A 12,979-nucleotide genomic window follows, 5' to 3' on the forward strand; every position below is an offset into this window, starting at 1 on the left:
CAATTTTGATGAGAAAGGTAATTCTTTAGGTAACCTTCCAGCCCTTTGAATCATTATAGAACTGTCATCAGATGATTTGCCATCATGCCTACAACTGTTATTTCTCTCTTCAGGTATCAGTGATGATGGGTATATTTTACATCATGTGCTCAGTTCCATGAAGAACTAGTTAACTGGTGATTTAATTGTCCAGAGAGGTCATGTATTGATCATGTCATTTTTCAATAGATACAGCTTAATATTTTCCTTTAGATTAGCTCTGAAAATGACATTTTCTGATTAATGTATGTTTTAGCCTCAGACCGTTGCATTTTATAGTGGTCTGTGTAAATGGAACTCTCATGAATCTCCCAGGACTCTGGTAAACAATTCCATCTTTCTTTTCATGGCCCTTAGTATCAGTAAAAATCACTGACAAAATAATAACCATGCAATACAGAGTGTCTTTTCTATTTTATGTTTATGCCTTTATTTGAAACTATAATTAAATAATGTCAAACTTGCAAATATAACAAAATAGTATCTGCTGTTTGAATATAATACAGGCCAAATTCTATAAACTTTAATTAAGCCAAGCTTGCATTGACCTCAGTAGGAATCTGGTTGAGGATCTCTTTTAATTACCCCTGTCTTAAAATATGTAAGAATTTTCACATTGCTTTTTTCACTCGTAGAACAATGCATGGATAGCTAAACTAATAAAACGTTTAAATAGATACAAATCAAACTTGAAAGGTTTAAACTGTTGTTTTCATCCTGTAAGTCAGCTGAGAAAAAGCATACAGACTGTAGTTCTAAATTATGTCCATAGAGTATTTCAAATCCAGTGAATTAACTCTCCTTTTTTTTCCTATTTGAGCTCATAAATGTTAACCTCAGAAGTGCCTCAGATTCTTCCACTGAAATAAACTTGAACTGACAATAGCCAGATGATGTAAAATTGAAACTGAAATTCTATCCTTGGCCCATCCCATGTTCTTCCCCATAGGTATTAGAAGACTCATAGGAGAGTTAGTGTTTTCACTGCACGTGAACTGCAATATTTGGGCAAAACAGGGCATATAAATTTCTGACTGCCAGGAGAAAGCAATTACCAGCATGGAGAAGATAGCTGGCAGTAAATAAACAGAGCTATGCTAGATAGTGAGTGAGTTTAAAGATTTATTTAGAATGACTTAGCTTATAGAAAACAGGCCTTGTATTTATCATATATCTTCATTCTTCAAGTTTCTTAATATAAAGGCTAATTATACCACCAAAACACTTTTTGTACGGTATTTTAAAATGAAATAAATTGAGATATGCTGTATTAGACAGCTAAAACCAAGAACAAAACTAGTCACTCACAGCAAAACAAACAAACAGCACTTTGAAAATGCAGTATACCTGGATAAACATTATTTAAGGATAATGGTTACCATTTGTCAAGGTCCCATATTGTGTCTGGGTGCACTGTGAGCCAGGTGTTATTCTGCTCTTGCAGGTGAGAAAAATCAGCTCACTCGGTGCTCAGAAGCCCCACTGTCCCTGGATGGGAACCCAGACCTGATTCCAAAGGCGGTGGTGCTCTTAACTTATGTAATGTGCTACCTCTCCCGTGATGAACCCTTTCCAGCAGCCCCACTGCTTATCCAGTGCCTTCTCTTTTATTTTGAATACAAGTGCCATGGGAGCCTTTGTGGCTCTGGAGAAGAAGCAAGAGGAACTTTTATGACAGAAGAGTTTTCTTACAAAGTAGTCTCATCTAAGTCTAAGCCCACCCCCTCCTCCAATGCTAAGGGTGAGAGAGGCAAGTAACTTACCTTACAGTCGGTTTAATTCTGAGGCATCCTTCAAGGTGAAATAATATTCTTCACACCACATCTGTCAGTGGACCTACTTTGCAGTTCAGGTGGAGGAGATTTCAGAAGTGGGATTCTAAACTGTGGTTTATCTGAAGTTGGATTATTATCTTGATATCATTATAGGACTCAAGTACAGTGTATTAAAATCTATTAGATCACATTATTTTTTGAGGAGATTCTCCAAATGTTGTTTATTCAGACATCAATACCTTAAGGAACTACAGAGTCACCCCCAACGGGAAGAAGTAATTGTGCTTCAAAGACAGTTTGAAAATAGAAAACAAAGTCTAACTGATGAAAATTGAACTGTTCCTGACTTGAGGAATTACAAATGAAAAGGACAGCTAATGAATTTCCTGTGTTTGAGGAAGCAACTTTAAAATATATGTGTGCATACACACACACACACACACACAGACAATAATAAAAACAGTATCACTGCCCTGAATTAATTTTAAGTAATAGTAAATAGTAATACATTAATTAAAAATTCTGTCATCTTTGAGGCGCTTGAGTGACTTAGTAGTTAAATGTCTGACTTAGGCTCAGGTCACGATCTCCCGGTTCTGCTGTCAGTACAGAGTCTGCTTCAGATCCTCTTGTCTCCTCTCTCTCTTCCCCACCCCCTCAAAAATAAATAAATAAACATTAAAAAAATTCTGTCGTCTTTGTTCACCTTCCTTTCTGAAAGAAATAAAACAGTATAAAGCTGTAGCCCCCATGTGACCACCACTCACACCATTTACCTCCCTTGAGGCACCAGCAACTTTTTCAGTTTGCTTTCCTTACATCTCCTTAATGCATACCCATATAAATGATATGTAGAATTGTATGCATTTAAATATTTAATTAGATGCTATATTCTACAGCGTATTTCTCTACAGAGTATTTCTTAAAATTGCTTGATATTTTTCTACATTGAGATATATTAGGCTTAATTCACTCCTTTTGCCTGCTGAAAGCATTCTGTCATATGTAGGATCTATCCATTCCGCTGTTTATGACAGTGCTCCCCATCCTGTGTGAATATCACAGAATGTAACTGCGCAGAAACTCATGTGAATGATTTTTAGGAAACAGAGATGGAAGCATAAGAATTGGGTTATGGGTAGGCCTTTCTTATTTTTTTATTTTATTACAGTCTGCCAAATCAGTTGTCTGTAAGAGATGTTACGTTTTTCAAATGTAATATCACTATGAAACTCTTCTTATGAAGACCTTTTACTTTTTCTAATTTATTCCCGTTAACCAGGAGTTCGCAAATTAGAGCCTGAGGGCCAGATCTGGCCTCCTGCCTGGTTTTGTAAGTAACTGCTTACTGCTGCTTTCACGCTACAGTGTCAGAATTGAGAGTTGCAAGAGACAATACGGCTCACAAAGCCCAAGATATTTACTCTTTGGCTTTTCACAGAAAAAAAAAAAATTCTACTGACCCCTGTAATAATAGTATTACCTATTATCAATCTATTTACTTTTTTGTTTGGCTTTTTAAGTGATTTAATATTAAGCCACATAAACAAATAAGTAAGATGATTTTAGACTGTGATAGAATCAGTGGAAAAAGGTGATGTGAGTGGGATGAGGACATTAGATAGAGTGGTAGAGAACGTCTGAGAAGATGCCATATGAGCCTAGACCCAGGCGATGAGGAAACCAAGGCTCAGAGAGGGTAAGTAGTTTGTGCAATGTCACTTGGGTAGTAAGTAATAGAAAAGAGTGAGTTTTAAATTCAGGAACAACTCCACATATGGGGCTCTTTCCTCTGTAATACAGCTGTCTTCATACATGCATGTAAGCACAGAACAAAGCAGGTAGGTAAGTGTTGTAGCAGAGAAGCCTAAGCAAAATGGTGTAGTTGTCCTGGGCTTGGCAGGCCAGAGACTAGGGTTCTGATGTGTTGAAATTTGGAATCAGTACTGATGACTGGGTTTGAATCATAGTCCCAGCACTAAGTTTGGCTGAATCACTTAAATTTGTAGCCTTCATTGTTTTTTGGTGGGGTGGGGGTGGGAGGGAACTCATCTGTAAACTGAGGAGGGTGTTTGGATGATCTCCATGGGCTCTTCTGGCTCTCACTTTCTATGATGCTGTGACTTTAGGAGGTGGCATTTGATCTGGGCTTTGGAGGGTGGGGTGATTTTGACAGGCTGCCTTGTAAATGATGGGAAAAGGTATTCCAGGTGGTGAGAACAGTTTTAGCAAAAACACAGTGGCTAGTAACTGTAGAAAGAATGCTGGGAATGGTGTATAATAGTCTGGTCTGACAAGGCTAGAGTTTAATCCTGTACAAGACAGAAGAGGCAAGATACATCTGGCACTGAGCTGAGGGAGGGTCTGAAAGTTATGCTTAGGAGCTGGGGACTTTAACAAGTAACTTTTGTAACTTCTGTAACTTTTACAAATTACACAATTTGAAAGGTCTTGTGTCTTTTCTTGAGCATCTCTGTCCAGTGACTGGCCTCTGTGTATGAACAGCTCCAGTGATGAAGACTTCTCTAGGCCATCTGTTCCATTTTCATACATTTTCATACTCTAAGACAGGTTTTCATTACATTGAGTCAAGGCTTATGGGTTCTAACTATACTTTTTCTAAGGTGTAGATAAAATCATTGGAAGATTTTTGATGGTAGAGGAACATGTTCAGGGATATATAACCCGAGGGCCTGAAGTAGGCCTGTTGCAGCACACGTATAATATGTACACCAAAGGTAGAGATAACTTTTAAAAGCCTTTAGAAAGCATTCCATTCATGAAATATGTGTGGAACACCTACGATGGGCCAGTCAGTAACCAGGAATCTAGTGATAAGCCAAAATTTCTACTCTCACACTCTTTCCTGGCTCATGGGGAAGATATAGATCATTGTGACAAGGACTCTGGAATTTGGGGGCAGGGGTGCTTCACCAGGCAGATAAGAGGTAAGGAGTCAAAGGGCAGGTAAGGGTTCCTGGAAGTTGAGGAGCTGTCCAGATTGATCAAGGAGGCAGAACGGAGAGCACTTCACACAGGGTGAGCATGGAGATAGAAATGAGAATAAATGTGACCTATTTAAGGAACTAAAAGCTGTTCGTGGCGAGCTGGCACAGTGGACAGAGACTGGTCATGAGGAGCTGTGTGTGCCATGCTAGGGATTTTATATTCTGAATTTGATGAGAAACCAATATATTTTTAATTGCAGTATAAATGACATATAATACCCTGTTAATCTCAGGTGTATATTACAGTGATTCAGTTTTTTTATACTGAATGAAGTAATCTCCATGGTAAGTCTAGTTACCCTCTGTCATCAGAGTTATCACAATGTTATTGACTCTGCTGCCTGTGCCGCACATTACACCCCCATGACTTATTTATTTTATAACTGGACGTTTGTACCTCTTAATCCCCTGCCCCTTTTCCTCCCACCCCCAACCTTTCCCTGCTCTGGTAACCGACAGATTGTTTCCTGTATCTGTGAGTCTATTTCTGTTTTGTTTTGTTTGTTCATTTGTTTTGTTTTTTAGATTCCACATGTAAGTGAGATCATAGAATATTTGTCTTTCTCTGATTCACTTATTTCACTTAGCGTAACATTCTCTAAGTCCATCCACGTTATTGCAAATGGTAGGATTTCATTCTTTTTGTGGCTGAGTAATATTCCATTGCATATAATACCACAATTTTTTAGGTGCATTTATTTATTTTGAGAGAGAGAGAGAGAGAGAGAGAGAGAGAGTGCTAGTGGAGGAAGGGCATTGTACTCCACTGTCAGTACAGAGCCCAACACAGAGCTCAAACCCACGAACGGTGAGATCATGACCTGAGCTTAAGTCAGACACTCAATGGACTGAGCCACCCAGGTGCCTCTAACACATCTTCTTTTTCCATTCATTTAATGATGTACACTGGGTTGCTTCCATATCTTAGCTATTATAAATAATGCTGCAATGAACTTTGGGTTGATATTTTCATCTTCTTCAGATAAATACCCAGAAGTAGAATTGCTGGGTGGAATGGTAGGTCTATTTTTAGTTTTTTCCATACTGTTTTTTTCCACAGTGGTTGCACCAATTTATTTCCCACCAACAGAACACAAGGGTTCCATTTTTTCCACACCTTTGCCAAAACATGTTGGTTTTTGTCTTTTTGATAATAGCTTATCTGACAGGTATGAGGTGATATCTCATGCTGATCTTGATTTATATTTCCCTGATGATTAGTGATGTTGAGCATCTTTTCCTTGTGCCTGTTGGCTCTCTGTATGTCTCCGTTGGACAATTTATGTTCGTGTTCTCTGCTCATTTTTAGAGTGAATTACTTGTTTTTTCGTTTTTTTTTTATATTAGAAGTCAGTATTCTTTTTTTTTGCGTTTTCTTCTCTAATTTATATTTGAAATTTTAATTGCAGTATAATTAACATACATACAGTTTTATATTATTTTCAGGTGTACAATATAGGGATTCAACAATTCTGTACATTACGCAGTGCTCATCATGATAAGTGTACTCTTGTTTTTAAATTTAAATTCAAGTTAGTTAACATACAGTGTTGTCATGGCTTCAGGAGTAGAACCCAGTAATTCACTTCTTACATATGACACCCAGGGTTCATCCCAAATACTTTCATCTATTTCACCCATTCCCCTCATCACCTTCCCTCTGGTAACCATCAATTTGTTCTCTGTAGTTAAGAGTCTATTTTTGGTTTGTCTCTTTTTTTCCGTTGTTCATTTGTTTCTTAAATTCATGAGTGAAATCATATGGTATTTGTTTTTCTCTGACTTACCTCACTTAACGTTATATTCTGTAGATATATCCATGTTGTTGCAAATGGCAAGATTTCATTTTTTTTTTTTTAACAGAGAAGTAGGTACTCTTAGAAATAATTTTTCCTGGGGACACCTGGGTGGCTTGGTTGAGCGTCTGAATTCGGCTTAGGTCATTATCTCACAATTTGTGAGTTCAAGCCCCACATCAGTCTCACTGCTGTTAGCACAGAGCCCACTTCAGATCCTCCATCCCACTTCTCTGCCTCTCCCCTTCTTGTGCTCTCTCAAAAATAAGTGGAGGGGGCGCCTGGGTGGCGCAGTCGGTTAAGCGTCCGACTTCAGCCAGGTCACGATCTCGCGGTCCATGAGTTCGAGCCCCGCGTCAGGCTCTGGGCTGATGGCTCAGAGCCTGGAGCCTGCTTCCGATTCTGTCTCCCTCTCTCTCTGCCCCTCCCCCGTTCATGCTCTGTCTCTCTCTGTCCCAAAAATAAATAAACGTTGGAAAAAAAAAATAAGTGGAAATGAGGGGCGCCTGGGTGGCTCAGGCAGTTGAGCGTCCAACTTCGGCTCAGGTCATGATCTTGCAGTCCGTGAGTTCAAGCCCCGCATCGGGCTCTGTGCTGACAGCTCAGAGCCTGGAGCCTGTTTCGGATTCTGTGTCTCCCTCTCTCTCTGACCCTCCCCCGTTCATGCTCTGTCTCTCTCTGTCTCAAAAATAATAACATTAAAAAAAAAATAAGTGGAAATGGGGCACCTGGGTGGCTCAGTTGGTTAAGCATCCGACTTCAGCTCAGGTCATGATCTCGCGGTCCATGGGTTCAAGCCCCGCGTTGGGCTCTGTGCTGACAGCTTGGAGCCCGGAGCCTGTTTCAGATCTTGCGTCTCCCTCTCTCTCTGACCCTCCCCCATTCAAGCTCTGTCTCTCTCTGTCTCAAAAATAAATAAATGTTTTAAAAAAATTAAAATATAAGTGGAAATATTTTTAAAAATAATAATTTTTCCTCTCTAATTTATAGAACGTACATATACTCCTTTTAAATATATTAGAACATATGGAAAATATGAAGGAAGAAATAAAAATCATCTTTAATCTCACTAATAATAAATAACAATTGTTAAAACATTTTGGTGTATTTTTAACCAAGTGTGGTTCTGTGCATGCATAGATAGAGAAGAAAAGCATGATCTTATTGCAAAATATAGTTTGTATCCGCTTTTTAAATTGTAACATTGTATGTCAGCATTTCCTAGGCCATGTCATTAAAAATTATTTGAGAATTTAACCTCCAATGTTGATATTTAATAGCATAAAAGATGACTGTGTCTTATTATACTTGAATGCCTCACAATGGATTACATTAAGTTGCTTGCATTTTTCAGTATTATATTTTTTTTTATTTTTTAACGTTTTATTTATTTTTGAGACAGGGAGAGACAGAGCATGAACAGGGGAGGGTCAGAGAGAGGGCAACACAGAATATGAAACAGGCTCCAGGCTCTGAGCTGTCAGCACAGAGCCCGACGCCGGGCTTGAACTCACAGACGGTGAGATCATGACCTGAGCCGAAGTCGGCCGCTCAACCGACTGAGCCACCCAGGCGCCCCGCATTTTTCAGTATTATAAATGATGTTGTGATAAATAGCCTTGTGTGTAAATATGTATTCACATCTGCCTAGTTTCTTAGGGCCATGTCAGTGGTTGCCTCTTAAAAACAGGAGTGTGGTGGACTTAAGTGTGTATATTTGAAAAGCCATTATGACAGCAGTGTGAAGGGTGGATTGGAAGGAGGTGATCCAGAGAGGCAAGGACAAAAAAGATGCTATTTGAGCAATTTAGCCCATATATAATATAAGAGTATAAACTAAGTTATTGACAACAAGGTCAGAGAAAAGAGAACATGGTAAGATTCTTAAGGTGTTTGCTTGTTTGCTGATTGTTTGTATAACAACTTTCTAGGAACTTGATGAAAGCTATCAGCATTTTGTACATAGTAGTTCATGGGTTTAGGGACCTCTAAGATGGCTGTAGTTGGTAGGGCAAAGAGAGTAACAGGAGTTAATGGTTCTTTTCTCTGAGAGAGGAATACCTATTGAAGAGAGAATAGGTTTGAAGGGTTGGTTTGGGGAAGAAGAATTTATGAGCACAGTATTAGATACATCAGGCAAAACTGTTAGGGAGATAGTTTATGAATGGATTTAATAGCTTAGGAGGAGGTCAGAGCAGGATGTGAGAATGTGGGAGCCATCTTCACAGTAGTGCCTGTATTGAGACCCTGGACCCAAGAGCTATCCTGGATGTCAGGGTGTTTATGAGAAGAGTACTGGATATAACTGGGGAGACTACTTACTCCTATGTAGGGGGAAACTAGAGAAAGAGTGAGGGGATAAGTATGGAGAAATCCAGAAGAGAATGGTGTTGAGGAAGCCAAGAGAGAAGAGAGTTCTAAGGGAAAAGTCATCACACTGTCAAACGTTGCCAAGGTCAAGCAAGGAAAGAGACTGGAGAGTATCCACAGGAACAGTTTGGGTCACCTGTAGATGTGGGGTGAGCAGAGTCCGAGGAGCTGTGGGGTGGAAGCCAGAGTGCAGCTATGCAGTGAGGAAAGAAGGGAGCCGAGGAAGCAGAGCGTGCATGGCTTTTTTCTAAGAGACCTTCTTGTGAGGGGCTGGGGACAGCAAGGTGATAGCTGCAGAGAGGTGGAGCCAGCGGAAGGCTCACTTTTCCTTGTTTATGTTAAACAAGCAAAGCTAGAATCCAAATTGTCGTATGACTTTGATTACTTCTCCAACGTTTGCCATTTGCCATGTTTAAAATCTGTTATTGGTGATTATTTTTTCGGATGTTGTGTACCATGTTGAAGCTTCCCGTGAAAGTGCTGCTGCCCAGACGCCTAGTGTCCTGCTTCAAGTTCTGTTGAAACAGGCTGAGACTCCTGTGTTTGCTCACATGGTCTCACTGTGTCTTGGCGAGACTCCCTCTCAGTTTCTAAGCTGCAGCGTGCTACTATTTGCTGCTACGGTTTTAAAATTACAGAATAAGACTTAAGTCCTTGAAGTTTGACCTTACCTGAAGAACTGGTCAAAAATGGCAGATGTTTAAATGTTGTAGTTTAGAGAATGTCTTTATTGTGTTGCCAAATGCTGAATGACAGAGAGCTTTAATTCTAACGAGCCCTAATTAGAAATGGGGGGGGGGGAATCAAAGAGTGATGTCAACCAGAATCAAAGTGAACCAGAACAAGAGATACTTTTATTGGTTACAGAACATTGACAATGTGTGGTATAGTCTTATTCACTTCCTTTACTTGCAGTGAAAATACTGCAGGCTGTCTCTAGGGGGTTCAGATAGTCTTACCGAACACATAATCATTTTGATAGGTGTTTTTCATTGGTAATATGATGCTCTTTGGGACTGCAGAAAATTATTTATTTTTATAGATATGCTAAATGATTCTTGGCTCTAAAAAACAAAATATGGCAAATGTTTCTAATATAGGAAGAAGTGGATAGTCAAGGCAACGTATCCACTGGTTTCTTAACAGTGAGTTAGCCATTTTTTGAGTATTATTTCTCTCAGCACAATTGCTTTAAAGATGTTGGCATCAAGAAAAGAGAGCATTGTTTTATAATAGAAAACAGTTATCCATATAAAATATTAAATAAAGGATATATACATGTACATATACATCAGTGCATATGTACATACACATACCATATATGCATATGATTTTGTTGTATAAAGAACCTGGTTATCTTTCTGTAAGATAAGATTTTATCTGAAATTCTTGGCCCTTTCTTCTTTGTTTGCTTTCTAGTGAAGTTCATTATTATATCCCTTGCCTCCCTTTGGACCACTCTTCCTCCCCATCCTATCTAGAACCTTTAGGCCATTGCTTTAATCATTCTTTCCTAATTCTAGCCCACTCTTCTTGCTCTGTGACTTTTTACTGAATCTAGTCCATTCTGCCCACCTCAACCTCACTATTTGACATCTTTGCTATTGTACCTGGGCTGGTGAGCACTGTTAACTAAAACTTGACAAGGATGCCAGTTGTAGCCTCTGTGAATTCACGGTCCCCAATTTGTTAAGCCCTCGAGATGGCCTGAGCAATCCTACAAATCCCTTTCTGGCTGTTCTACACTGTCACCCCCATCTTCAAATTTCCTCCCTGCCAAAACTATTCCCTCAGTTTTGGAAAATGATCTTGACTCCTGTTTTCTTGAGGCCACCAGCAGGAACTCCTGAACAGCAATCCTTTCTGCTACTCTCTACAACTACCTGCACATTTTCTCAACCCATATCGCCTTCTAGTTATTTTCCTGCTTTTTCTCCTTAACTTTGTCACCAGGCTGCTCCAAGGTATAGTGCTTGCTTGCTTACCCTTCTGTTCTCTGGTTTTCGTCCAAACTGCTCTTACCAAAGTTAACCTATTAATGCCTATGAGATAGTGTTCAATCTTTGCCTAATTTGCATCTATCATATTCTAACATTACTGAGCACCACTGCTAAGCGTCTTCCTCCATTTTTATGAGACCCCCTCACATATGGATTCTCTTCCACCTTAGGGTTCTTACCAATTCAAAGTTGCCATTTTCCTAAAATAGCAGGAAAAGATTTGAGCATCTAATGCTTTACAAAATAATAATTGGTATGAATACTTATAATTCAGTATTACCTATACTTCTAAAATTATATTTTTTATCCTAAATATATTACAATTTGGTACTCATTGTACTTTTAGAAAATAGGAAATCTATATTAATCATCCTTGATTTCTTCTTTCCTAGTTGATGAAGGAGTTCCCCTTGCTGAGCATGTTCAACATCCATGAAAACCTTCTAGAAGCACTTCTGGAACTACAAGCATATGCTGATGTTCAGGCAGTCTTAGCAAAGTATGATGGTGAGTCCTTGGTTATTTTCATCTACTTGAGGATTTTTCTTTTCTTGATGTATTTCAGTGATTAGGTTGGAAAGACCATTTCAAATAGTACAACACTTTGATAACTATCCACTTATAGAGTTTTCACCTACAGTTTTATGATGGCATTTTTAAAAATCTTAGAGTTTAATGGTTGGTTTTTAGTGGGGGCCAGAAATGTCATGTGGCCTGTGCTACATTCCTCTCCTTCCCTCCCAGTAGGTTCCCCTTGTACTCTTCCCATCAACAAGAGCTATGCATGCTCTGCTTTATTGCCTCCATGGTCAGGAATCACTCAGAATCTCTGCAGGCAACACAGATCCTGTTAGGACAGCCCTGACTGTTCGAGTCCTTGCTGCGACCCCACATCAGGTGACTGTGACCACTACCTGTTGGTCATGTTGATCCTTTGAAGCAATATAGAACAGCTAGTGGCCCTTACTGCAGCCCTTATGATAGCTTAGTAAATATTTAAAGATAAAATAATGTGCCCTTCATCCCAGGTCTTCTCCTCATTAGCAGAATACCCCCCATCTCTTCACGTGAAGGGCTTTGAAATCCCTTCACCGTCTAGGTTACTTTCCCGTGAGGTTATTCCATTTTGCCTGTTATTAATAAACTGACACATCTCAAAGATTTCCAAACTCTTGTGTTAATATTGCCATTGTCTGTGAATTCACTAATTGATTAATTGCAAAAGAATTACCCACATAATTACCTGCCATGACCTAGCCACTGGAATCTCTGTGGAATTTTATGCCATTCTACCTTGTTTAATTAACTCTCTCCCCAAAATAAACATGTTTGCTTATAAAATGGACATTAGGGAGTGATTACTTTTGTCACATACTAATTTTTTGCTTTATGAAATATTCTTTTCCTTAGTAAAGCATCTTCAGTGCATTTAAAGAACCATTCAAATCTAACTTCCCAGGAACTCCTCAAACAAATAGAACAAGCCATTTTATTTTAATACAGTTCTTCATAAGGAATCTCTGAAGTAGGTTGGAGTTGTCCTCTCCTACAGTTGGGGAAACTGAGGCATTGGGAGACTCTTTTAGTTTTGTTTTGTTGTTAATTCTTGCTCAAATCAATGGAAACTATAAGCCCTCAGCCAGTGATGGCATTACTTGGCCTGTGTGAACACAAGCACCCTGTGTAACAAGATACATGCTACCTAGTATGGAACTGATTTTAGAAAGACAGAAAAGTATTTGTGGCATACTTTATAGTAAACAAAATAAAAACTGTTTGGCCTTCATGTCAGCTCACTTTTGTTCTCTGTTTATTTGCTGGAATCTCACTATTTGTCTGACCTTGGGAATCTAAGCCATAAGACTAGCTTATAGGCAAAATGCTCATACATTGAGGGTCTTTTGGTACAAAAGGAACCCAGTACCATGCACTGGGTTCATGTGGCCATGCACCTTTTTTAGATCCTACCCTGTAGCCATCAATGCCATAGC

The 12,979-nt window shown here is 39.1% G+C and overlaps 1 protein-coding gene across 5 annotated transcripts in view; it reads left to right on the forward strand.

Moving 5' to 3' along the window:
- Positions 1-12,979, forward strand: part of ST7 (suppression of tumorigenicity 7) — a 252,225-nt gene that overhangs the window by 180,105 nt on the left and 59,141 nt on the right. For all 5 annotated transcript variants that reach the window (XM_043589321.1, XM_043589323.1, XM_043589322.1 and 2 more), the window contains one exon: positions 11,381-11,495. In XM_043589321.1, coding sequence (XP_043445256.1) covers positions 11,381-11,495 — 115 coding nt within the window. The remainder of the gene's footprint in view (positions 1-11,380; positions 11,496-12,979) is intronic.

Source organism: Prionailurus bengalensis, chromosome A2 (assembly GCF_016509475.1).
Source record: "Prionailurus bengalensis isolate Pbe53 chromosome A2, Fcat_Pben_1.1_paternal_pri, whole genome shotgun sequence".
NCBI classification, from domain to species: Eukaryota; Metazoa; Chordata; class Mammalia; order Carnivora; family Felidae; genus Prionailurus; species Prionailurus bengalensis.